At 56.1% G+C, this 25,324-nt stretch overlaps 2 protein-coding genes and 1 long non-coding RNA gene across 6 annotated transcripts in view; 1 reads left to right on the forward strand and 2 right to left on the reverse strand.

The window, feature by feature from the left end:
• Positions 1 to 5,451: 5,451 nt before the first annotated feature.
• ASB6 (ankyrin repeat and SOCS box containing 6) lies at positions 5,452 to 9,452 on the forward strand. Of its 3 annotated transcripts, none has more exons than XM_085077052.1 (7): positions 5,452 to 5,505; positions 6,117 to 6,326; positions 6,742 to 6,923; positions 7,271 to 7,377; positions 7,742 to 7,850; positions 8,333 to 8,419; positions 8,599 to 9,452. In XM_085077052.1, exons 2-7 carry the CDS (start codon positions 6,214 to 6,216, stop codon positions 9,276 to 9,278), a joined length of 1,278 nt encoding a protein of 425 aa, XP_084933178.1. In that variant the 5' UTR covers positions 5,452 to 5,505; positions 6,117 to 6,213; the 3' UTR covers positions 9,279 to 9,452. The 3 variants fall into 3 exon arrangements, with proteins under 3 accessions (XP_084933178.1, XP_084933180.1, XP_084933179.1); XM_085077054.1 differs by having other exon boundaries at positions 6,760 to 6,923; XM_085077053.1 differs by having other exon boundaries at positions 5,505 to 5,525.
• A 1,776-nt stretch (positions 9,453 to 11,228) lies between these two features.
• NTMT1 (N-terminal Xaa-Pro-Lys N-methyltransferase 1) lies at positions 11,229 to 14,320 on the reverse strand. 2 transcript variants are annotated; one of them, XM_085077057.1, is made up of 5 exons: positions 14,241 to 14,320; positions 13,410 to 13,469; positions 12,438 to 12,640; positions 11,966 to 12,218; positions 11,229 to 11,619 (listed from the first exon to the last, which is right to left on the reverse strand). In XM_085077057.1, the coding sequence occupies exons 3-5, from the start codon at positions 12,597 to 12,599 to the stop codon at positions 11,363 to 11,365; spliced, it is 672 nt and encodes a 223-aa protein (XP_084933183.1). In that variant the 5' UTR covers positions 12,600 to 12,640; positions 13,410 to 13,469; positions 14,241 to 14,320; the 3' UTR covers positions 11,229 to 11,362. The 2 variants fall into 2 exon arrangements, with proteins under 2 accessions (XP_084933183.1, XP_084933182.1); XM_085077056.1 differs by lacking the exon at positions 14,241 to 14,320 and adding an exon at positions 13,831 to 13,960.
• An 8,386-nt stretch (positions 14,321 to 22,706) lies between these two features.
• The window catches only part of LOC146429906 (uncharacterized), a 116,616-nt gene continuing 113,998 nt past the window's right edge, over positions 22,707 to 25,324 (reverse strand). Inside the window, exon 6 of the long non-coding RNA XR_014855485.1 lies at positions 22,707 to 25,094. This is a non-coding gene — a long non-coding RNA (uncharacterized LOC146429906). The remainder of the gene's footprint in view (positions 25,095 to 25,324) is intronic.

A 25,324-nucleotide genomic window follows, 5' to 3' on the forward strand; every position in this document is an offset into this window, starting at 1 on the left:
GAGAGGGCTGGGCTCAGGGCGGTGAGCACAAATCGAAGAGGTTAAACAATTATTCCTTCCCCTCGATTCCAGCCGCTCTCCTGCCCCGCGTACGTATGGCCAGGGCTGCTCAGGGCTCCACGCGAAACCTCCGAGCGCGATCGGCCGGCTCTGAGCTCATAAACATCCCTGCTCCAGCACGGCCGAGGGAGGCAAACCCCTGGCTGAGTTATTTTAACATTTGTCGAAAGCTTTTCTTGCGCTCCCTTCCCCTTCAAGTCGGAGGCGTGCAGATTTTTAAGCCAGCCAGTGCTGCCAAATCTGATCTTCCTGACGGGGAAGCAGCTTCCCAGAGCTCTCCAGCTTGGAAGGGGTGTAGCTGAAGGCAGATTTTGGCTCTCTCCAGCTCTGCAGGGGGCTCCTCCAGTGTGCAAACAAGCCAGCCCAACCTCCCTTCCCCCTCTTTTTTTTGGGGGGTTCAATTTACTGGCCTTGGGGACACTTTGGGAGTCAGCTCTGGTGTGTGGTTCTGTCCCCTCGGCTGTGTAAGTGTCACGCCGTTTCTGCTCCTGCTTCCCTGGGGAATGCTGCCATGGATGGGTGTTTTTACCTCTGTCCAGCACCCCGCTGGCCGTGTCCCCTGTCCCACAGAGCCAGGACAGCGCTGATACACTCTGTGTGTATTTTAGAATGCAGATAAATTGCATTCCTCCTGGCTGCTCTGTGCTCTCGGGGAGGAGATGGCTGCATCACCCCTGGGAGCCCTGGGGAACCCAGCACAGCCTCATGCCACCCTTCCTTACCCAAATTTCTGCTTGATCCTGCTTTTTTTCCACCATGGATGACCTCATGTCCAGGGAAAACTGCTCTAGGATCAGCCTGGCGGTGGAAACCTCCCCTTGGAGGACAGTGACCCATCAGCAATGGGCACTGGCTGTTGGGGGTGCTGGGGCAGTGAGGATCCCCATCCTTCTCCCAGCACCCACTCTTGGCCCCAAAGGCTGGGAACACCTTGCTGTGATTATTTTGGGGTGGCTGGTCTTGGCCCATGGAGGGGGCAGGAGGGATGGAGCAGCCCCAGCCCCATTTATAACCCTCTTCCTCCTCCTTGTTTAGGGCCAGACCTTGTTCTTGAACTGTCTGGCTTTTCCAGGGGAGACAGCTTTCCCTCAGTCCGCGGCATTAAATAATTAAATGGAGGGAATAATCGTCGGTGAAACCCCCTTGGGTTCGCACTTCCTCGGGCCCTGTGATTGCTGATATTTTTTTGGTTGAAATATGACCTTTTTTATGATCAAAGGGGATCAGAGTTCCAAAGGAGAGTTTAAAAAAAAAAAAAAAGGAAAAAAAAAAGAAAGAAAAAAAGGAAAAAAGAGGGCAAGCATGTTCTTTTTTCCCCAGTCCTAGCGGTCTGGTAAAGTTTCTTTAGACATGCAAAGATTTACACACCTTTCTGCAGGGTGCCTTAAATTACCCTCCGACTCTTTACACATTTCCATGAGCAGAGCAAGAACAGTAAGTCATTGAGAAATTAACTGGCCTTTCAGTAATATCCCCTGTCGGCCTTTCAGAAGGAGAATGTCTAATGACTTTTTTGAAGTAGAGGTCAGGGTTTGCTTTTTTTAAATAAAACAATCTGTATTAATGCAATTTCCGTTTTAGCTGTAGGATTTGCCCTTTTTTTTCCTCAGCATCATTTTTTTTAATGCCACCAGCCACACAAGGCATCCGAAGTGAGACCTGCTTGTTTGAAACACACTCCTCTTTTTTTTTGGTAAAAATTGTGTTTTAAGTAATTTGAAATGGACCTCGAAGCTGGCAAGGTGACTCCTGGCTTTGGGCAAAACATGGGTGGTTTGGAGACAAAGCTGGGCAGGTTTGCTTTACCTGACACTGGGCACCTGGGTTTGCTGAGCAGGGTGTGAGTTCTGAGTCCAGCTTTGCTGAGCCAGAGCTGTTGGGCTGAGGAACCAGAGAGGCACTGAATTAGCAGGGCTGTGCTGAGCTCCTCAGGGTGAGGATCTGTCTGGCCAGAGCCTGCCAGGTTTGCAGCCCTCGGGATGAATGTGTTTCCATTTGCCAGTCCTTCCCTTCGTCTCAAAAAAAAATTTAAAAAAATTAAAATATTTTATTTTTTAGCAATCTCACTCTGTGTTCTTCTAGAGGTTTTCTCATGTTGTGGTAACACCTTGTGGCTTCCATGGTGCTCAGCATGGCACAGATCTGGATGTGCTCTGCTGGCCCCAGCCCTCTCCTCACCCCAAAACTGTGGTCTGGGGCAGTGCAGCATCCTTGGAGCACTGCTTGGGATGGTGCTGCTCCCTGTGGTACCCAGGAGTTCCTTCCTAACATCCCCAAAGTCTTGCCCTGTGGATGTTATGGTGCAGACAAGCTGGGCTGGCTCATTCATAGGTGAAGGATTTTTCTGACTGAGTTGCACCTCTGCTCCACTGTAAGAAGGATGTTTGGAGTAAGGAGGTAGGAAGGAATAGAGTGTGGGAGATGCTTGGGGCTTGACAGTGCCTGGGCAGGACCCAGGAACAACTCCTGGGGTGGGTGCTGGGGGTGAATGGGTGCCAACCCCATGTCCTGCCCAGGCTGGGGACCAGAGCACCCCCTGCACCCCCAGGGCATCGGGCAGGGGTCATGACAGTGCTGCCCACAGAGGTGACAGCCAGGGGGAATTGCTGGAGGAATCACCCGTGCCCAGCCCTGCCCTTCCCAGCAGGAATGGTATTTCTGTATCCACTGAGCAGCTCCTCTTTCTCCCTCCATCCCTGCCAGACCCCAAAAGTACAGCATGCCCTGGGCTGGCTCCTCTCCTCCTCCTCTCCCCTCCAGCCCTCACAACTCCCCCCATTCCCTCCTAGATCCCTGTCTCTGCGGTTGGTGGCATTATAAAACACCCCAGCCAGCCCCTTGCTGAAGATTTTTCTCCCAAGCTTTCTTATTCCCTCTCTTTCTGCCTCTTTCTTTCTCTCCCTGTCTTTCTTTCCCTGCCAGGAATCCCAGTCAGTCCCAGAAGAACCAATACTCCGTGGCTCTGCTATTTCCCTTTTATTCCCCCCCTCCTTCAACAGCGAGATGGGAAAAGAGTGAACTGAAAAAAAAAAAAAAAAAAAAAAGAAAGAAAGAAAGAAAGAAAAAAATCAAAGCTGCACATATTGGATCCAGATGTGCTTACAGCCCTTTCCAGCAATTTAATTAAATTCCCCCAGACAGCCAGGAGGATTTCTTAATGATCAAATTTCCCTGGCTTTCCTCCTAAAATGCCCCTCTTTCTTCGGCTGGCTGTTGCTGTGTCTCCCTGATGGATGGCCAACTCGCATTCTTCCCAGTCCGTCCCGCCAAGGCCATGGGGAGGAAGGGGCAGAGCTGTTATTTTAGCTGGGCACTCAAACACCCTGTCCAGCCACGGGGCCACCAATGGCCCTGTCTGCAAAATTCCTGTCCTCAGGAAATGTGAGGATGGAAAGTCACCTCCCTGGGGTCTGTGGCTTGTGGTGTGGTCATGGCAGGGATACTCCAGGGAAGGAGTCCCGTGTTCCTGGAGTCACCGTGCTGGTGGCAAGGGAAGAGGTTCAGCTCATGGGTCTCTTGGTTTGTCACCTCCCAGGGCAGGTTTGGAGTCAGGTTTGGTCCCACACTGCACCCCCACAGCCTCCTTTCAAGCAGGAGGTTACCAGGGTGGGGGCAAAGCCCCTGTGAGGCTCCTGAAGGCACATTTGGGCTGGCAGAGCCCTTTGGGGCAGCCCAGTGTCCCCTCTCATCCCCGGGGACAGCACAGCTGGGGCCAGAGGTGACAGTGGGGTGACCCTGCCTTGCCAGCCCTCCTTTCCCAGGCAACAGCAGGAATTCTGCAGGGATTTGTCCCCAGAATGGTGTCTGAGGGAGGGCTGGAACCTGTTTGGTCCTCACCAGTGCCACACAGACAGGGACAGGGCTTGTGTCTGGTGCTGCCACTGCAAAGGGCCCAAGGTTTTACTGGTCCAGGGAGGGTTTGGGCTTTACTGGGAACACAGAGGGATCAGGATGTGGCTTCACCCAGTGGCAGGAGGAGGCACTGGGACTGGAATGAGGGTCTCAGCTGCTCAGCCCACCCAAAGTGGGGTCCCCCCAGCCGGGCTGCTCTGGTTTGCAGCCAGCTCAGACAGGTGTGAAGCACCCTCTATGCAGAGGGACAAATCCCCACCATCCCTCACCCTTCCTGCTGCTTTGTCCCTCTGCTCCCTGCCCAGGGGTTGATGGGGTTATTTCCACCCCTACTCAGGAAAACACGGGGATGATGCTCCTCAAACCACCCCTTCCCCCCCAGGGGGACTCCTAGGCTGCAAGGGGGGCTCCAGGCCAGCTACCCATCGAGGTGCCACTGCACAGCACCGAGTCCCGATGGCATCAGGGCCACCAGCCACCCAGCAAGGGCCCTGCCCTGCCCTGCCCTGCCCTGCCGGTGGGCTCGGGGTCTGGGGGCTGCAGGCACTGTGCTACCCCACTCTGGCACCCCACTCTGTGTGGGGAGGGGAAGGGTGGGAAACAGGGGGGACCGTGACAGCACGTCAGAAAAATGCCCAGCCGGCACGGCCTCCTCGCCCCCTCTGCCCCGGGGCCACGGCTGCCTGCTGGAATCTGGAAGTGCTCCACCGGAATAAAATAAATACGTAAATAGGAAACCCAAGGCGGCTTCAGTTATTGCCGCTCTCCAGAGCTCCCCGCGCTGGCAGATTCCACCAGAATAATAATAAAAATAATGATGATTGTGATAATAGTACCAATAAATCCTGGGCTAATGCTTCCCCTGGTAGCTCTTTCAGCAGGGGAGGGTCCAGGCGCTGCGGACAGCAGCACCAGAGTCCCCCGAGCCCTGGGGAGGCAGCAGCCGCTGGGTGCCACCTCCCAGCACATCCAGCCCGTCCGGGGGGTCCTCCAGGGAGAGGGGACACCCGGGGAAAAGGGGGACAGCAGGGGTGGAGCACAGCCGGGGATGGGGAGCACCCGGGGGAGGGACACCCGGGCGGGGGTTATCCAGGGGAGCGCACACCCGGGGATGGGGGACATCCACAGAGAGGGGACACATGGGGAGTGGGACATTCGGGGGGACAGCGGGGAGGAGGATACTCGGGGCGTGGCACCCATGGGAGAGGGGACACCTGTGGGAGGGGCTACAGCTGGGGGGGGGACAGAGGGGGGGATAGATGGGGGGACAGAGGGGGGGACATGGGGGGACAAGGGGGTGCTCCCCTCCCGCCCCGCGCGGCCGCGTGCTGCCCCCTGCCGGCCGCGCCCTGTCACGGCCACGCCCCGATGAGACCACGCCCCAGATGAAGCCACGCCCACACGCGGCTCGGCTGGCTTGAGGCCACACCTCCCAGCGAGACCACGCCCCTGATAAGCCACGCCCCCACGGGACCACACCCTCCACTGAGACCACACCCCCGGCGATCGCCCCGCCCCGTCTCGGCCCCGCCCCGGCGCTCCCGGCGGCTCCGGTTCCGGTTCCGGTTCCGGCTCGGTGTGGTGCCCGGGCAGGTGAGGCGGCAGAGCCGGCGGTGAGCGTGAGGGGAGGCGGCGCTGGGGCCTCCCTTCCCTTCGTGTGGAGCTCGGGGGTTGCGTTGGGATTTGTGGGTGTTTATTTGTGGAAACGAGCTGGGGTTTGTGGACTCGCCTGGGTTGGTTTTTTCCCCCGCCGTAGCCTGATCTACCGCCTCAGAGAAAGGAGTGATGAGTGTGTTTAGTATATCTAAAAATATATGTATGCAACCCACTCGGCCTGTTAGGAGCGGTGCATACACATATTTATTTATTTATTTACACGGACGTGCTGATCATAACACAAATATTCCAACTGTAAAGTATTTTAATTGTTATTAATCAATAATTATTACACCCCCAGCCTGTGGCAGAGCCTCTGCACAAGGGCTTTGTCCCCAGGCCAGGCTGTGCCTGCAGTGTTTCCACCCTGTGCCCAGATAACTGCAGTCTGCAGCTCTGTGTGCAGCAGATAATTTGGATACACCAAATTGGTGTGTGGGAGGAGATCCCTGCGCTGGGCTGGGCTGCCTTTTATGTAAGGAGGGGGGAGGCTGTGTTTTCTTCTGTCTGCTGTTCCAATCTGCTGATAGCCCTGTTTGTTTTCAAAGGAGAGAGGAGTCCTTTGGAGAGGGAGCCTGGGTGTGGGAGGACAGCGGTGCTGGAGGGCAGCCCCGGGCGGGCTGTGCACGGACAGCACCGAGCACGATGCCTTTCCTGCACGGCTTCCGCAGGATCGTCCTGGAGTACCAGCCCCTGGTGGATGAGCTCCTGGGGCTGCTGGCCATGCCCGACTCGGAAAGGCAGAGCTCCCTGGAGAGGTAACAGCAGGGGGCTGGACACCCTGAGGGGTTTTGGGGGTAGTTGGAGCTCAGGGATGTGGACAGCATTGGCTGGGGACAAGCCCCCTCCAGTCCTGGGGAGCAGCTCCTCCCACAGACCTTCCTTTTGCTGCTGTACTTTGGGAATGTGGAGGTGGAACAAGGCAAACACAGGCACTATCAGTGTTCCCCAGGAACAGCCTTTTCTGCCTGATCCCTGGCAATAAAACCTAAACTGGGGCTCAGCTGAGGGCCTGAAGCTGCTATGTAACCCCACAACCAGCAGATTAGAGACCCAGTGGGTACAGGACCAGAGGGAAGAGCAGGGATTTTCCTTCTTCCCTGGTGCCACTTTGACCCTTGCACACCCGAGCTGTGTTCACTGAGTAACTGGGGGCTTTTTGTGTGTCTCAAGCCCTGTCTGTCTGGACAGTGACAGGAGCCAGCTCTCAGCTGTGAGAAGAGTCCTGGAAAGGGAGACCCACTCTCCATTTTATCAGGAAGGTGTGAGCTATGCCCTGCTGAAGGTCACCGAGCTGGGGCTTGTCCCTGCTGCAGAAATCCTCCTGGAATTCGGCGCTGACCTCAGCTTTGAAGGTGAGGCTGGTGGGAAGGGAGGAACCAGAAGATGAGAAGCTGCCCTGGGAGGTGGGGATAGCTGGGGCAGAAAGAGGGGGTGCTGCTAGCTCAGACGCCCACTCCTTGCTGAAATAAGTGTGGTTGTGCCTTGTGAAGACCCAGCCACAAGGATGGACTGGGGGATGGCCAGGGGGCTTTTGGCAGGATGGAGCCATTGGAACAGCAGGACGCAGGGTGCCTGTGACAGCCCTGCTTTCACAGGCATCACTGTGTTCCCAGGCCCCTCCCCAGTGTTCCCTTCCACTCTTGCCAGGTGCTGGGACCATTCTGGGGAAGCCCTTTATTGTCTCTGTTTTTGTCCCCAGACCCAGTCACCTACTACACGCCGCTGCACATCGCGGTGCTCCGCAACCAGCCGGACATGGTGGAGCTCCTGGTGCGCCACGGCGCCGACATCAACCGCAGAGACCGGGTATGGCTTTGCTGCCTGGCTCAGACAGGCTGAGCCCCCCAGCCTGTGCTGCCAGGTGTGGTGTGTGGGGACAGCCCTCCTGCTCCCCTCTTCCTGTGTCTCACCCTGTGCTGCTTCCCCTTGGCACATCCCTGTGCTCTGATGCTGCGGCAGAAGTTCGAGTTGCCTGTGGCTGAGCCCCTGCCTTGGAGCAATGTGTAGAGATGTTTGTGGAGACAAACCTCTGCCTATGGAAGGTTGACTTCACTATTTGGGGATGGGCTCAAATATATTCTTACTTTGGCCAAGATAAAGCTCCAGCAGCGACTCCCTGGGGACACTTAGAGTCTCCAATATTTACCAGTGGTTTTTAACTCTCTTGCAGATCCACGAGAGCAGTCCCCTGGATCTGGCCAGCGAGGAGCCTGAGCGGTTGCCATGCCTGCAGCGGCTGCTGCAGCTGGGGGCTGATGTCAATGCAGCTGATAAGAATGGTCTGTGCACCCAGCCTGGCTCCCCCAGCTGAGGGTGGGCTGGGGCAGGGCACAGGGGCTGGGGCCACCTTGCTGCTGCACCTGCTCCCTGCTTACAGACAGGTTTGGGAGTTGGGAGCAGGCTGGCAGAACCTGCATGTGCTTGGGATTTTCTCCTGGTGTGCTGGCTGTGGGAAAAGGGCTGAACCCAGCTCTGTGCAGTCCAGGGGAGATGGGATGGGGCTGTGCCTCTGTAGTCCTGCGGTGCCCATTTACTCTAAAACTCACTCTGCCGTGGCACATTGAGGCCACCATCAGCCCTGCACGTGGGGCCTGTGACTGTCCCCACAGCTGGGCAACATCACGGGGACAGTGGAAGCCTCTGCCAGAAGGATTGTCACTCCCTGTGTTTGGCTGTCTGGTGGGTGGGGTGGATTGTTTTCCTTCCTGCCTTTTGGGGTGTCACCCTGTTGTCCTGTGACTGACTGATTGCTCCATTGCAGGGAAAACAGCACTGCTGCATGCCCTGGCCAGCAGTGACAGTGGCCAGATCCACAACACCGACAGCATCCGTCTCCTGCTGGAAGGAGGTAAGGAAAACCTTCTCCCCTTTCTAGGCTGGTTGTTTCTTTGTGCAGCACTAGGCACTGCCCTTCTGACTCCTTTATGTTTGCACTGGATCAGATTAAAAGCCCAGGGGTGCTGGAGTTGGTGCTGGCCTGGCCTCATGCTCTGCAATGCCAGTTACATTCGCTGTTCCTTCCTGCAGGCTCAGACGTCAGGGCTGCCACCAGAGATGGTGACACTGTCTTCACCTACGTCATCTACCTGCTGGGAGAGATGCCATACTCCCGGACCGACGAGGAGGCCGAGGCCATCGAACACTTCTGCTTTCGTGTCACACAGCTGCTGGTGGCCCACGGTGCCAACCCCAGCGAGTGCCCGGCTTCGGAGTCCCTCACACACTTCTGCTTAAAAAGCTTCAAAGACTACTTCCCACTGGTGCGGCTCTTGCTGGAGTCAGGTGCTGCCTACAACTGCTCCCTCCATGGTCCCTCGTGCTGGTCTGGCTTCCATGTCACCTTTGAGCACCTCTGCTGGCACCTCAGTGGCTTGAGTGATGAAACCTATTACAGAGAGGTCATCCAGAAGTGTCAGACTGTGCTGGAGCTCATGATGGCCAGTTCACAAGCCATCCAGCTGCCTAGCAATTTTGAGGTCAACACCAGCAGCTGTAAGTCCCATGGGGAGAAGGTCCAGACTCTGTTCTGCTCTGTGAAGCAGCTGGAGCGCTCTCCACAGGCACTGAAACACCTCTGCAGGGTGTTCATCCGGCAGCGCCTGAAACCGTGGCCAGTGGATGACAAAATCAAGGCTCTGCCTCTCCCAGACCGGCTGAAGTGGTACCTCCTCATCGACCACGCTGCTGCCGGGCATGAGGAGCTCTGAGCCTGACAGTGCCTCTCTGCTCCCTCCACAGTCCTGCTGTGCCTACAGCCACCATCTCTCTTCTCTGGGACAGTTTTTCTCTGCAGCAGGAGGTGCTGCCTGTGGAGTTCCTCTCTGTGGCATTCTGGGGGGTGTTTTTTTGGGCACAATGTCATACATTTGTTTGTGAAGGTCTTGTTGCTCTGGGGCATGTCATGGGGAGGCAAGCAGAGCTCCTGGGCATGGGGGAGCTGGATACTAGGGCAGAGGGCAGAGGGCTGGTTTGGGGGAGGTTAAGCAAAGGCCTGGGGGCAGGAGCAGTGGGTTAGGAGCTGTGACTGGACAGGCAGCCTGGCCATGGGGGGGTGATGCAGTGCCTTAGGTGTCCAGTGAAGTTGAGAGATGCCTCGGGGTGCTGGGAGAATGAAGAAGTGTTCTGGCTTTCGTGCCTCTGGTCCTGGTGGTGGAAGCAGGTCCAGCATCATCCTGCAGGTGTGGATGCCTTCCTTGCTCAGCGTGGACTTCTGAAACTGGGGATGGGAGTGAAGGGAAGCAGGGCTGGCAGCAGTGCCTGACTGCTCCACACCCTCGAGTTTCTGCACCCCATCCTGACACAGAGGACCATCCACCAAGGACATCTCAGAGCTGCTGGGCTCCAAAACACACAAATGGATGTTTCCTAACTTTGTGGTGGGTTCCCTATGCAAGGATGAGGAATGGGCAGCCAACAGCTTCCTCCCCATTCCTTGGCTCTTTCCCTTGGTGACCACTCCCAGGATCTTGTTCTCCAGTGCCTCCTTCCCAGGAACAAGAAATTGCTGCATCTAGAGGGCTCATGTTCCAGCCTTGCCGTAGCTGCCTGGCTCCCCCTTCTAGGCACCTGCTTCCTTTGGATGTGCCAAAGACTGGCCACAGAGCTGAGCCCCAGACAATTTTGTTGGTTTGTATTTTCTTTGTCACGGAGGACAGATGAAGAAGATGAAAAGAGGAAAGATCTGTTCTGATTAAAGACAGTTTGTATCAGGTGGATCTGGAATTCACTGGCAGTTTGGCTACAGTCCCCACCGCCCTTCTGCCAGCACTGAGTTTTGCCCTCTCATGTCCCATGGAACTGGAGCTGTGCGTCCTGATGAACTGGTGTTTAAAAAAACCCAGTAATGTGATCAAATTCTGCCATGGTGCCTGGAATGGGAATTGAGCAATTAAACGAGGCCTTCTACAACAACAACAGGGGCTTGTTTTTCCTGCAGGAGAGGTGGGGTGGAGAGGGATGGGATGGCTGGAGGGTTGGGCTGCAGCAGTGTCTGTGCCTGGGCTCACCCCTGGCATGCTGCTGTGCCAATGTTGGTCACCGTGGGCCAGCGGCCAGACTTGGGTAAATGAAGGGAATATGGCCAAAGAGGAGATGGGAGTGTTCAAAGCCAGGTGATGGTGTGGGGTGCTTGGAGAGCAGCGGCAGTGTCACAGTGTTGGAGCTGGAGGTGACAGGGTGGAGGGGTCTGGAAGCAGCTCAGAGCACACCAATGCACTCCCAGGGTTGCAAGGCTTTGTCTGGGATATTCCTATCCCCTGAGGAAGATGTGGGGGACTCAGGGTTACACGCAGCTCCCTTTTTGCTGCCCATGTAGGAGACCTGCTCAGGGGTTTGAAGGTGAGGCTCCTCAAAGCCCCAGAAGCTGCTGTTGCCTCCCCACCCCACCACAAGGAAAGGGCAGAGGTTTCTCCCCTTTGCCTTACCCAGCTCACTGCTGAGCAGCAGGAAAGGGTCAAACACTCAAGCAAGGAATGGAACTCAGACCATCCCAAAGGTGCCCCGAGCTCCTGTTCATGAGCAGGAGCCCTGTGCACTGCACTCAGCAACCTGCTGCTGCCCACCATCACCTTATGCATGGGAGAGCCTCTTGCTCCTGTCCAGAGCCCCCAAGGGTGGCACAGAGCCAACATGCATCCGACAAAGCCCACGTGCAGAAGTGCAACAGCAGGAAAATGTATTTGGCAAACACCTCTTTTCACAAACAGCAGCAACCTGGAAGACAAAGTCCCGTCCTTGTCACCAGCCCCTGGAAGGGGAGTCACGACACGGGAGAGACCTTCTCCCACTGCCCTCATCTCATGGCAAAGGTGTAGACGTGGTAGATCTCATCAGGGAAGTTCTCCTGGCGCTCTTCGGCCAGGAGGTGCAGCCCAGCTCTGCGGATGATCTTACGGACCACGTCCAGGTCCCGGCAGACGCTGCTGTCCACATCGTCCATGATCACACCCTCCTGAGCCATGTTGTCCTTGATGACCACGATGCCGTTGGGCCGCAGGCCGGCACGGCAGCGCTTCAGGAAGTCGGAGAGGTGGTTGTCAGTGAGATGTCCTGGCAGGGCAGAGCAGGTGTTAGAGGGCACAGGGTGACCAAGGGGAGGAAACCCAGAAACTGCATTTGGGATCCCTCCTGATACAAGTAGCCAAATACTTGAGCCATTTGCTGGGAAAGCTTTAGCTTGGGGGTGTCCAGCTTGTGTCCCACTACTTAGCTCCATCCAACCCACACATCTGCTCTGACCTTCAAGTGCTAGGGGGAAAAACTTTTTTCCACCCATGCTGTGATGCTCATCTTTCATGCAGACCCCAAGCTGCTCTCCCCAATGGATGGGGCACCTGCCGCTCGGGGAAGGAGATGGGACAAGCTGGAAAGACCCCACAAGCGAAGTGATCCTCACCGATGACCCACTGGATCCAGATGACATCGTAGGAGTTTGGCTCGGGGCTGAAGTCCTGGAGGCCACAGCAGAAGTAGTTGCGCACTCGCCTGCCCTCCTCGCCCAGGTAGCTCTTGGCCTTGGTGAGGAAGTCCTCTGTCACATCCACCATGTCCACTGTCTTGAAGAGGGGCAGCAGAAGCCTCTTGGTGATCCTGCCAATGCCGGCCCCGCAGTCCAGAGCACGGGTTGTCCCCGTCCGGTTGGGGCCATCCTGCAACAACAACCATGAGGGGCTGAATGCCACCACGAGGTACCCACAGAGGAGAAATGGGACAACCACAGACAGGTGGTTGGGGTATGGGGAACACACTGCCAGGTACAGCTCTCCCAGCATGCAACAGAGGCTCACATGGAGCAACTCAGAGGGAAGAGCCCAGCTCTATGCTGGGAGAAGGGTGGGGTTTCAGGAGCATGACAAACTGGCACCTACCCGCAGAAACCTCTGCAGGAACTTCCTGGAGCTGTTGATGTCAATGCTGGAGATGTGGCCGTAGCCCCCCAACATGCCATCCACCGTGGCGGGCACATCCTTCCAGTACTTCTCTGCCTTGGAGTAAAACTCAAACTCGTTCTCCACCACCTCGCTGGTCATGCTGGCCGAGGGCTCGTGCCCACAAGGGACTCACTGCTCCTCTGGTTCTCTGGGAGAACCCCAAGCCAGGGAGGAATGAGTCAGCTCTGCCAGTACCCCACATCTATTTATCACCCCTTCCTCCTCCCCAGGGCTACTGCAAACTCCGAAACCCCTTCAGCTGAGAGTAAGAGGGAACAAAGATTTAAACCCTGGTATTTTCTGGTGACCAACAAGCCCAAAACCCCTCCCTGGGCAGATGCCTCAGCCAGACCAGACATGGCAGAGCCTAGCTCACAATAAACCCAATTATATGATTATTTTTTTAAGGCTGACCCACCCTTTTCACCTATTCTGCCTCTCTTTTCCCTGTCTTAACATATTACAGATTACATGTTTATGTGTGGCGACAACCCCATCAGTCACCTCCAATTATATCTGCAGTTGCTAAAAGTTATCCTGAGCACCTACCTGAGGATTGTAAATCTCAGCCGTAACCGTGAGTTAGATATTTGCAATATAACACAGTCAAGGTATAATCAGCAATACAAGCTATAAATCCCCCCCAGGCATCTCATAATTCAAACCACTGTGGATTTGATTAACTGCACTGGGGATTAGAAACTAGATTTAAGGTGGCCAAAGGGTAAATTCAAGGACTTCAAACACCTTTACAAATAAAGAAATATATAGTATTCGTGGCTTGAATGTGCTGGCAAATATCCCATTAGACACAAAACCTTTTCTATGGCAGCTTAGACAGGTTTGGTGGCTCCACGTGGCCTTGAACAGCCTGGGGATAGGAAAGGGGGACATGGCATCTCAACTTACAGGTCACCGGGGGAAATCCAGTTTGGCTCAGTGGTGCCAGGAGGCGGTCTGTGCTATGACCTAGGAGGAAAGAAGATGGGATTTAAATCACCCCTCCATTCCTGCCAGCGTGACCATGGCGCCAGGAAACGCCAGGTAAGAGCCACTCCAGCCCCACAGACACGCTCCCGGGGAGGCTGGGGCTGAGCCACGGGTGTAGCCAGTGCATGGAGGGTTCTAAGCCCCCCTTTCAGCAGTGCTCCTGTCTGCTTTCACGGGCTGGGACCCAGGTTCACTCTCTCGGCAGTGTACCCATTCCTTGGCCCAGGGTTTGGCTTGGTGAGTCCCTGGTGACTAATTTTTCAGGGTGTCACCGGCTACCAGCAGAGGTGGAGAGCACCCAGGGCCCAGAAGATCTCTATCCACCCCCCTTACCACGAACCTGCACCTGAACCCGAACCCTTCCAGCTGCCCCAGCAGCCCGAGACGCGGCCGGTGCCCGCGGTGCTGCGGGCAGGCGAAGGCCGGGACTCGGCGCACACCCCGCAGCCGGGGGAGAAGGTCACACGGCGTGGGCGGTCACCTCGGTGCGGGGCCCTTCGCCCGAGCCCTGGGGACACCCGCAGGCCGGGCAGCGGCAGCGACAGGGGTCCGCAGGCCGAGGGGCGGTGTGGCTGTGCCGCCATGGGGGACACGGGGTGCGTTACACCGAAGGGCTCTCCGCCGTGCGAGGGGGCGTTCCCCGGTGCAAGGCCCAGCCCGGCCCTTTCGCCTCCCGCCCGCGGTGGCTGAGCCCCCCCGCTCCAGGCCCGCGGCGCTGCGGACCCCGCGGGCCGCCGGGTGCAGCCCTACCCCGGAGCCGGCCCGGGCAGCTCCGCCGGCCCCTCCCGGCCCCCCGCGGCCGCGGCCCGGGGAGGGGAGGGCAGTGCCGGGGTGCCGGGGGGTGCCCGGTGCCGCCGCTCCCGCCGCTCCCTCGGGCCGGGCCGCGACCCCCGGGCCCCCCCGTTACCTCCGGCGGCTCCGCACGCTGCCCCCCCACGGGACGGGCGGCCGCGGGGACCAATCAGGCGGCGGCGTGGCGGTGACGTCACCGTGACATCACGGGGCGGGCCCTGCCCCGCTCTCCCACCGCTGCCCGCGCGGGGGCGCTCCGGGCCGGGGCCGGGGGCGGTCAGCGGTGGGACGGACTGGGACGGACTGGGACAGGCGGAGGCGGGCCGGAATGGACCGGGGCGGACCGGGATTGATTGGGACGGACTGGGGCGAGCTAGGGCGGATTGGGACAGGCAGGGTCGGCCTGGAATGGACTGGGGCGAGCTGGAACGGACAGGGATGGACTGGGGCGGGCTGGAGCAGGCAGGGGCAGCCCCAGAGGAGCCTGAGGGTACCGCGCGGCTCTTGAGGGGCAGGCTGGCACGGTAGCCCGGCCGGGTGGCACCCGGGAGCCAGGGTCGCCAGGACGAGCAGCCGCAGGGTGTCCTGGCCGGGCTGTTCGCGTGTCGCCGTCCCTGCTCCTCGTCCTGCTCCTGCCCCCGGCCCTGTCCCGCCGTTGTCCTTGTCCCGGTCCCGTCCCGTTCCCTCCCGCCGTGTCCCGCCGCGGCCGCCAGGGGGCGCTGTTGTCCCGCCGTTGCGCCGCCGCGGGAACTTCGGAGCGTCCTGAGGGGAGCAGGAGCCGCTCGTGCCGCGTGCCGACAGAGCCCGGTGCCGATAGATCCTAGTACCGACAGAGCCCGGTACCGATAGATCCTAGTACCGACAGAGCCCGGTACCGATAGATCCTAGTACCGACAGAGCCTAGTACTGACAGAGCCTGGTACCGACAGAGCCTAGTGCCGACACAGCCTAGTACCGACAGAGCCCGGTACTGACAGAGCCTAGTACCGACGCTCCCCGGCACTGACCCCTCACATACCCCTTCACCAAGCTGTGCCCAGTGAGGGAACTGAGTCCACTGCTCCGAGTGTCCCCAGCTCTCCCGTGCCCTCCCTGCCTGGTCCTGCCGAGCCAACACGAGGTGCTGAGGCCCGATGGGCTCATACCGCTGTGCTCCCCTCCCCAGTGCAGCTGCCACCATCCCCTTTTGGGGTCTCATCCTACCCCAGCAGGACAAGGTTAATGGGACCTGAGGGTGCCCAAGGCCTTTGGAAGAGGATTGCCATGGGGACAGTGACAGTGACAGGGACAAAACTGGGCTGGCTACAGCTGTGTCTGTGGGGAATGGAGGCTCGTGTGGATTCTCTGGTGTCTAGTACGGGCAGAGTCCTTCCCTCACCTTCCCCAGACGCTGAGTTTCACAGAACCTGTAGGGACAAACTCTGCCTGAAATCACCCAAAGCTGTCAGAAGGCAATGGCAACAGGGGCAATGCTTCATAGGCACAGGAGGAGTGAGTTCCAGTGAGTTCCCAGCACTCACCCACCCCAAAATGTCCTAATGGCCCAAGCAAGGACTTGCTGTGCCCAAAACAGAGCTGCTTACCCCACAGCCATCCAGAAATCCATGGCACAATCAGGATGTGGCCTCAGGGACACAGCCCCTTGCCATCCTTCCATGGGGCATATGCAGAAAGGGAGTCCCCACTTTCGGGCAAGCAGCTGTCACCTTGTGACAGCTTTTGAGCCCCCAGATCCCCTGAGTTCCTGTGAAAGGACCTCAGTGTGCTGGGGACAGCAGTGACCTAAGCTGGGGGCTGAGGACTGAGACCAGGAGCGTGTGTTTATTTGCTTGCAGAGCTGAGGACACAGCAAGAGCATCTCTATGCACAGAAAGCACTGCTTGAACCCCACTTTGCTTTTCAGATTTCAAAGAAATGAGGCTCTTTGTCACCAGGGAGGGGACACTGAGCACAGGGTGGTGACACCTTGCTGCTGACATGCAGGACGGTTCTTTGGGAGGTGCAAGGGGTGAGTTCCCCATGCACAGGCATCTGAATGACCCCAACCCACCAGTTTTGCCCTTACTGAAGCCACCAGCAGCCATTGCATCAATCCAGTTGTCACCTCTGTTTTAAAGCAGGCAATGGGCACCTGCATCCCATCCATGCCACCTATTTTCCATGGTGCCTGTGGTATTTGTAGCCCCTGCTACCCCAACAAAAGACACTTTCATCCTTTAATTCACTGAGCTGCACAGGGGCTCCTGAAGACCCTTTCCATTAAGCCCTAGTTACGTCCTCCACCCTTCCCTATTGCCAAAGCCCTTCATGATGGCAGGAAGGGAATGGTGCTCCTGTCCCCCCTAGGGCTGGGGCTCCACTTTGGCCCCTCAGATTATAATGAAACCTGCAGCAGTTGCCTTAATCCATGGGCAGATCTTGTTTGCAAATGTTCCCTTTGATTTTATATTGTTGTTGCTGTTATTAATTTTATTAAGACAACAGAGTGTGGCTGAAAATTAAGAGGAAAATTAGATCAGTTGAGTATCCCTTGGCTTGCCATGTTCCTGAGCCCAGCTGGAGATGAAGGTCTCAGCATTGAGGACTCCCTGTCGAGTCCCACTCTCTGCTGGGGACAGGTCCAACCTTGGGGCCAGTTTGTGCAAAGCCAAATCTGCAAAAAAGAGTGGCAGCAGCAGCCACAGCTTCAGCCATGCCACAGAGCCGCCCATGCCCTCCTGGGCTCAGCTGCCTCCCCGTGGTCACTGCTGCTGGGAAATGCTTTTCCTCTGACGGGTTTCAATCTTGTCACTCAGTAATTCCTTGTGTGACAAGACAGAAAACACCCCCCAGACCCCTCTCTCCAGCCCATTTGTTTCCCTGCACACCCACACCCTCCTGCTCCCACTCACTCGCCACCTTCCAAGGCAATCATGGTGCTGCGATTGCTCTTCAGGAATATTTTTTTTTTCCTTTTCCCCAGGTGCTTAATCACCCTTATTACCCTTTTCTGATTAATTAATTCTAATTAATTTTGCACTATCATTTTTGAGAAGAGGTGACCAGGACAGCACATGTTGTTGCAGGTGATTTGCAAGGCAGGTCCTGCAGTGCCAGCACAGCCCTTCCCTCGGTGCTGTTTAACCCGGGTCCAGGTGGGCACCTCCTGCCCCGTTTGCTGCCATTAATGGCAATTAATAGAGCACTGAAACCTCCAAGGCCATGGGAAGAGCCCTGAGGTACATTCCTGGGAACCACAGGGGATGTTCCCATCTCCTCTCTGCCTCAGCAGCAGGGTTCAACCCTGGCCAAACCTGCCCCTGTGTCCACGTTTGCCCAGCTCCTTCAGCCGCCTCTGCTGTGCCATGGCCAAGGCTTGGGAAGTCGGAATAAATTAGGTCAGGGCTTCTCCATGCTCTGCCAAGAGCCACCAAGGCGTTGAGTGACACAGGAGAGACGCAGGTCCCTTTGTGTCAGCCATGCTCTGTCACCTCTCATCTTCCAGCACTGGTGCCAGCCCTTCTCCAGGTACCAGCAGAAGCTTCACCCGTGTCACGCTGGGGCCTTTGTAGCCAAAAAGCTGACATGGTTTAGGTGATTCTGCCCTTAAACACAGATGTCTTGGGGACAGAGGTCATTGTCCCTTTGCTGCTTGTCCCAGAAGCAGCCCCTCATCTGTACCTCATCCCAAGCGCCCAGCAAGGAGAGGGGATGTGGGTTAGGAGGCTGCAGCCACACTCCCACCCTTGTCAGGGCTTCCCATGTCCCTGTCACCAGCCACTGGTTGCTGTCCCCAAACAATCTGGAGTTGGTCAGGCACTTCTGCTGGCCAGGTGTCCACCCAGCACGGCTTAGGCTGGGATTCTGCATCGCCCCTCACTCCCTCAGCCGCTGGCTGTCATCGGGAGGCTGCAGCATCACCACCAACACTGATGACCCTCTCAGCAGCCCAAAATATAAAAAAGGTATTTGTTATATGTAGTATAATCAATGTGATAGACTAGGAACTGCATGCTCTATACCAGCTATTTGATAGTGGGTAGAGTGAGTATATTATATACAAATACTATGCAATGTGTGTATAATACTGTGAATATGACTATATATGTGTATATACACATATATAGTGTAAATGGACCATTTATGCCTATGTATGTTATATATACAGCATACCATATACACCACACATATATATATATATTTGTACACCAGATAGACAGATAGATCTAGGTATACACATATATATAGGTACACAAAGAAAAAGATATCTACTCATATATACACATATAAAACAGTTTTATGTGTTTGTATGGTGTTTGTATGTTTTGGTGGGGGGAAAGAGGGAGAGATAGGTAGTACGTGTGTGTGTGTGTCTGTGTCTGTGTGTCTGTGTGTCTGTGTGTCTGTGTGTCTGTGTGTCTGTGTGTCTGTGTGTCTGTGTGTCTGTGTGTAGAGCACACTGAAGCTGTCCTGGCTCCCTGGCCAGTGCAGGGCAGTGAAGAGGAAGAGGAGGGAGACACAGAGGAAAGGCACAGCAGGGAGGAAAAGAGAGAGAATACAAACCGCTCCGAGTTACAAACGCTCCCCTCTTTGATTAATTGTACTTTCTGTTTGATAAATGTTACTCATGAGTATAAAATATGCAAAGCACTTAGCAAGTTCACACTGTTTAAAGAACTCAACTAACTAAATTAAAATTCGATGATAGAACGGAGCCGCTGAAGAGCAGCGTGGCAGTGCTGTTTGGGGAGCCAGCCCTGGGCCACAGCCATGCAATCCTGCCTGTGCATCCCTCCCTGGAAAACCCAACCGTGGCAGCACCCAGCCCAAGGGGTGATGGGTGGGTTTGGTGAGACCATGGGTGGGGATTTCTTGTGTGCCCTGCTTGGGTCCCTGTGGGGTAGTGAGGGGCACTGAGGTGCTGCTCCAGAGCATCCTCATCCCCCAACCCCAGGGCAGGGCTACCTGCTGACTTGGATGAGGCTGGGCAAAATTACTTAAATTTCCAAGCTCTCACCATTACAGGTGGCAACATTCAAGCACCCTGCTCCAGTGACCCAGTGGCTCCAGTCTACCCCCCAAACCTCCAGACTGGGGGTTTTCTGGCACTGCTGACACCTGGTGCAGCACCCCAGAATCCCACCCTGTGTCCCACTCACCTTGAACTACTATATGTCCCATCACACCCTGGTGAGTGACACCTCCCAGCAGGATGTCAGTGCTGTATCCTTCCAACCCATTGTAAAAAAACAACTCAGCCCTTCCCACATTTCCTGAAATGGCAGCTGAGCAGCCTCAGGTGAAGGGGAGACCCCCAGCATGGGAAGGTTGAGGGACCCAGTGTCCTTTGGGAGTCCTGCCAGTCCCATCTCTGCCCCAGCTCACAGGCTGGGGAATCAGCAAGCATTCTGGGGAAGACAAGGTGTGCCCTGGGAAGACGCAGCAGGAGGAAGCAGTGAGCACACCAAGGCGTGCCCCTGGCTCCCAGTGCATAGCACGTGCCCAGCTTGCCCTGGCCACACTCCTCGGCCTCCCGCTCTCTGCCATCCCATCATCCCAGGTGAGCAGGGCTTGCTGGAGGCAGCTGGGCTTCGAGAGCAGCAGCAGCAGCTGTGTCAGGAAGGTAGCAGCTCCCTCCTGCCTGCAGTTGAGAGGAGAAAGAAGGAGGAAAACCTGGCCTGGATCTGGCCTAACTGCACTCTTCCCTCTCTGCAAAGATTCAAGGACTCCACTAGAGAGGTTTAAGTCGCTGGGCGACACACAGGACCCCAAACCATCACCCTGTCTCACAGCACCTCACTGGAAACCTAAAAATATTCTAAAAACACCCTTAAGACTGATGGAGCTTCAAGTTCATAATTGCTGTGATGCCAACAAACCCAGACAGTGTTGGTGCTGATGGGAAAAACTCTTCAAGTCTTACTGCCCAGGGTATTTCTTCACCTCCTCATTCTCCTGAGCCTCCTTCCAACCCTCCAGACAAGCCCAGCTCTCAGGGCAAGAAGGCGTGGGCAAGGAAGGAGCAGGACAGAGGGACTTGACCAGGGGAAAGAGAATCTTTTTCTCCAAAGAGTCAAGTCTTCACTAGGTGAAAGAATGATGCAAGGCATGACCCCGCACCCCTGACGGGGAGAGACTAAAATGATCCACACTTTGCAAAACTTCCTGGGAGATTTCGGCAGGGAGGGATGAGCTGGTGTGGCACCACAAGGCGCTGCTGCGGAGCCAGCCCCGAGCCCAGCCCCGAGCCCAGCCCCGAGCCCAGTCCCGAGCCCAGCCCCGAGCCCAGCCCCGAGCCCAGCCCCGAGCCCAGTCCCGAGCCCAGCCCCGAGCCCCCGGCGCGGCCCCGGAGCCCCCGGCACATCCCATTGCGGCACGGCCGATGCCGCTCTCGGTGGGAAGGAGCCGGCTCAGCTTATCCTTGCAGTTTGAGCAATGATTTAGCCCCTGTGAACCCACCCGGCTGTAAATCCTGGCACAGACAAGCCCCAAACATTCATTTCAGGCAACGCAGTTTGTGTCATCCCGGCATTAGCATTTGCACTCTTATTAATTAATACTTGTTAAACCAAGACTAAAAATAAAGCGCTCGGTTCCCTGTCTCAGCTAACGCCTCTTTGCCCTCGCCCGGCAGCACGGCTGGGCTGTGGCAGGCTCAGCATCCAGCTGCTCCCCTCTCCAGAGCCAGAACTGGAAGAAAAGGACTGTGTTGAAGCAGGCATCCTGCTAAGGGAAAAATCACCCCTTTCTGCATCACCTTGGTGGGACAAACCAGCCTTCCCGACCACGGCTATGGGTGTGGGGGGAGTGACAGGGACAGCAATGCACATAGCATTTAACTTTTTTTTCCATTTCAGCTTCTGAATTTGTTTTTCTTTTGCTGCCGTTGTTCTTCCTGGGTTGGGCCAGCTTGGTTCCACTTCCCATTCAGAGCTGATTTCATTTCCCGGGCAGGACATCCCGGGAAAGCTCATATCCAGGAAGGAAAGGGTTCATCGTGGTGGGCACAGGTGGGCTCAGTGCCTGCACACAGGCAGGTGCTGCCACTGCTGCCTTCAAACTGCATCCAAGAGGCAGCAGTTGCTGCAAAAGTCCCTTTTTCCTGCCTGGGACTGGTGCTGACCATCAGCATCCCTTTGGATGCAAAGCAAGTGGCTGCAGATGTGGGTTAGTTCTGCTGCTGGGGCACCTGTGGAGGAAAAAAGGGCCTGAAATGGGGGTTGATAAAGCTTCTGAGGAACCCCAGAGGTGAGACCTGGCTGGGTTTGAGCACAGGTAATTGTGCTTTCCACCACACTCCAGCCAACCATGAAACCCATCAGGCTCCATGTTTCCTCTGTTCCCAATTTCCCAAGCTCTCGGGTCCCCTTCAGACCTCAGCTGAGGAAAAAAAGCAAATTCTCAATCCAAACACCTCCCCATAGAGACTCTATAGATCACTCATGGATCTGCAGCACACAGACCTGTAGAGCACTCGGAGCCAAGGCATGGTGCTGGATGGACGAGGCTGTGCCAACCATGGCTCCTCAGTGCCAGTGCTGGGGAAGGCAGCCTGGCCTGCAATATTTAATAACATTAATGATCATAACAGTAATAATGGCAATAATAACAACAGTAATTTGTTAGTTAACCTTTATAAATGAAAAACAAGCCTGTAAACTTACTCGACTCCAGGAAAGCCCCAGGTCACCAACCTACTTGACTTGAACCATCAAACCTTGCAAGACTTGGCCATGCCTCTGCCTTGAGTGCTCCTCCCAGAGCCCCTTGGCTTTAATTTGCTGGAGAAGCCCAGGCTCCAGTGGAGCAAAGCTGGAGTTCAGGATGCCATCCTCCTTTGCTGTGCTGCAGCAGCCAGGTGTGCATTTGGGGGTGGAGGGGCCCTTCCAGCCCGGGCTGTGGGAAGGAGAAGCTGATGCCCAGGTTTCCCCTGAGCCTGGTTGGGTACCAGGGCTGGCAGCAGGAGCAGCACTTGGGGATGCAGCACAGCTCACACGCGTTGGGAGTGAATGTTAATGGTGCCAAGCTCCTGGGAGAAATGATCAAATTCTTTGAATAAAGCGGGGAGGAGAGGAAGGGGAGGGGGAGGAAGGGAAAATAACTCCACAGATTAATTCTGCTGATGAAAATTAAAATTGGGCATTGCTGAAACAACCCCAGAATGAGCAGCTTCAGAGCCACAGCTAAACCTCAGCCTGAGTTGGGTCTGCCTGAGCTCCTGTCTGTGCCCCCAGACCCCTTGATGTGTTCAGCCAGGGGCTTCCTGCATGGCCTTGGGGCAGGATCAGGTCCCAGTACTGGGAAGGGATGGGCTAGCCCAGCTGTGAGCATCACCCTCAAACAGGGTTTATCTTCATCACTGGTGCCTTCACCTGACCCAGCTTTACCTGCCCAGAGGGCAAGCTGGAGCACCCAGAATTGTGAGGTTCATTTCAATACCAAAAATTTAAAAAATGGAAGGTGGTGAGCTTTTAATTAATTTGTATTAAATTTCTGGGGTTGAGCCTTTAAAGACTTGGCTTTGCCCACTGTGGTCTCTGGCAAGGGTGGCTCCAAAGGTCGTCCTGGCTCGAAATGAAGGCAGAGGCTCAGCAGTGATCACAGGACTCAGGGAGCTGTTGCTTTAAAAAGAAAATAAGGTAAAAGTTTAGGAGTGGACCACGTCATTAGGTGCAGGATCCAACCCTCCCAGCCAGCAGCTTCCTCCTGCTCTGCTCCTCTTGGAGCTGGAAGACCTCCTGTGGAGCCTGGGAAGTCCCGTGGGAGGGAAGTGACTCCAGCATTCCCAGGGCAGCTCAGGGGGCACAAAGGGACTTTGCTTGGCTTGAACCACTGTGGGCACATTGGCTGGAGCTGCGGAGAACACAGAGCTCTGCATTGAGGGACACAGGGAAGCTTCGAGGCTCCGTGCTGGGGTTGGGGCCACAGCAATGCTGGGGGGACAGCCATGGGTGGGACTCCCTGGCACGTCCTGCTCAGCTGCACCCCACCTTCCCTGCCACCCCCGCTGTGCCGCCAGCCAGCCCCTCTCCCTGGCTGTGATTTCATTTTGATCTCGGGCTGCTTCCCTCCCTCCCTCCATCCCTCCTCCCTCGCTGGCTGCTGCCAAGTCTGCAGGTTCCCGCTGTGACCTTGAGCTGGTTTCTGGAGCTGGTTGTGGGTTTCTTAAAGGAGCCATGGGGTCTCCCTCCACCTCTCTCCTGCTCCCCCAAAGTCCAGCCCAGCCATGCATTGGGCCCCCTGTGGGTGGGGGGAACAGGGAATGAGAGCAAGGGGCGCCCAAGGGCACAAAAATTGGGAGAGGGTGGAAGTAGCCAATTCTATGGCCACGGAGTCATAGCTTGGCCTAACTCACCGCCAACTCCTGCACATTCTCTGAGGTCAAACAGCCACTGGGAAGGGGGTTCCTGGCCCACCAGTCCCAGCTCTGTGCGAGGGGTGGAGTGGGCAAACCCCCATTTGTGTGTGGTACCCAGAGACAGTGGTGGCATGGGGAAGTGTGGAGGTGCTTGGGCTGGTGGGTGCACCCACCTCCCAGCACAAAGGAGGGTCTGTGCCCCTCGCTGGCAGTGCAGAGGCCCTTGAAGCCCCACAGCCTCCAGCAGTGGCAGGGAGAGCTTGAAAGTGAAGGTGATGCCAACTCCTTTCCAAAGCCAAGCCACGGGGCAGATGACAGCCATGGAGAGATGCTCCTGGTTTCCCTGCTGGCTGCATGTGTGTCTATGCCAGCACAGTTTGACTCACTGGGAAGCTGTTACTTGTACCCAGCACTGGGTGTTGCACATAAACCCCAATCCCATGAGCATCCCTCTGTCCCATGAAGGTGAGCTGGAGCCTCAGCAGGACAGAAACCCCTCAAACTGCCCTCACTCCAACTCCTAAAGTCACCTCAAACACACCCAGGGAAATAATTCTCTTGGTTAAACCCCATGTGGGATGTGGCATGGCACCATGGTCTCAGCTCCTGGGCTGAGAGTGAGAAACCAAAAAGCACCTCAAAGTGCAAACAGCTCTGGTGTGGACATGCACAGGGAGACTCTCCCAGGAACAGCAAATCTTGGTGCTCATGCCACAGAGGTTTTAAGCCATGGTTTAGCTAAGCTGGACAGGCTGAGATTCCAGCCTTGCTTGCCTAGCCCAGGCCATACTAAAAGCTCCATCAGCCAGAGGAGCCCAATCAATAGGAGCCTTCAAGGCAAGTCATAAAACTTTGAAATTATGCAGGCAGTGCTTGGTGCTCCACAGCAAAGGCAGCCTTTAATTCATGGGGATGCTCCCGGGGAACCAGTGAGAGGGGTTTTAAATAAGGGAGAAGAACAAGGGGCTGCATTGCTGCCACTTGCATGGGGTGTACAGTTCTTGGATGGGCTGGGAAGATGCTGGAGCAACAAACCCACAGCTGAGCCTTCCTCTCTGCTGTGCCCAAGCACCTCAGGCTCAGCCCGCTGCAGGTGCTGGAGATTTCTAAAGGTGCCTCCAAACTCCACCTTGGAGCATCCCTCAATCCCAGGGAGATACTGAGCACACAGCATCCCTCTCTGCCACCTCACAGGTGCAGGGATCATGGGACTCCATGGATCAGCCTGGGGACCCCAAAAGCAAATGCTACCCTGTGAGCTGGGAACCAGCTGCCTGGGACATGGAGCTCATGGTGGCTCATAATGGCATGGGAAGCAGCAGGAAGGGATGTTCTCAACCTTATCTATTATAGATATAAAGAAGGAAACTGAGGCACTGCAGGGTTGCAAAAGCAGAAGGGATAAAGGATAGTTATAGGAGAAACTCAGTAGGATACTTGACCTGAAGCAGACCAATCACTCAGGGAATGAAAACCTAGGAAACAAAGGCCATAAAAAGTTAGAGTCACATTTGGACCGCACAAAAGCACCACCAGGCCACCAAAAGTCACAATGCTGTAGCCAAGGTATCCTTGGGAGCCCCTGATCCCAGCAAGGAGAGGAGAAATCTCTGTTCTGCCACCTTCACCCGAGCTGTTGGGACTGGTGCTCTGCACAAGGAGGCAGCTCCTGCCCATGGGTGACAGGGACCAAAGTGCTCTGGGC

Source organism: Lichenostomus cassidix, chromosome 17 (assembly GCF_008360975.1).
Source record: "Lichenostomus cassidix isolate B80296 chromosome 17, HeHo_3.0, whole genome shotgun sequence".
Classification (NCBI taxonomy): Eukaryota; Metazoa; Chordata; class Aves; order Passeriformes; family Meliphagidae; genus Lichenostomus; species Lichenostomus cassidix.

Coding starts and splice junctions, on each gene's coding strand:
- NTMT1 (XM_085077057.1), bottom strand. CDS start 12,599: ATGACCAGCGAGGTGGTGGAGAACGAGTTTGAGTTTTACTCCAAGGCA. Junction 12,219..12,437: donor TCCTGCAGAGGTTTCTGCGG/GTAGGTGCCAGT, acceptor TTGTTGTTGCAG/GATGGCCCCAACCGGACGGG. Junction 11,620..11,965: donor CTGGATCCAGTGGGTCATCG/GTGAGGATCACT, acceptor CTGCCCTGCCAG/GACATCTCACTGACAACCAC.
- ASB6 (XM_085077052.1), top strand. CDS start 6,214: ATGCCTTTCCTGCACGGCTTCCGCAGGATCGTCCTGGAGTACCAGCCC. Junction 6,924..7,270: donor CGCTGACCTCAGCTTTGAAG/GTGAGGCTGGTG, acceptor TTTTGTCCCCAG/ACCCAGTCACCTACTACACG. Junction 7,851..8,332: donor CAATGCAGCTGATAAGAATG/GTCTGTGCACCC, acceptor GCTCCATTGCAG/GGAAAACAGCACTGCTGCAT.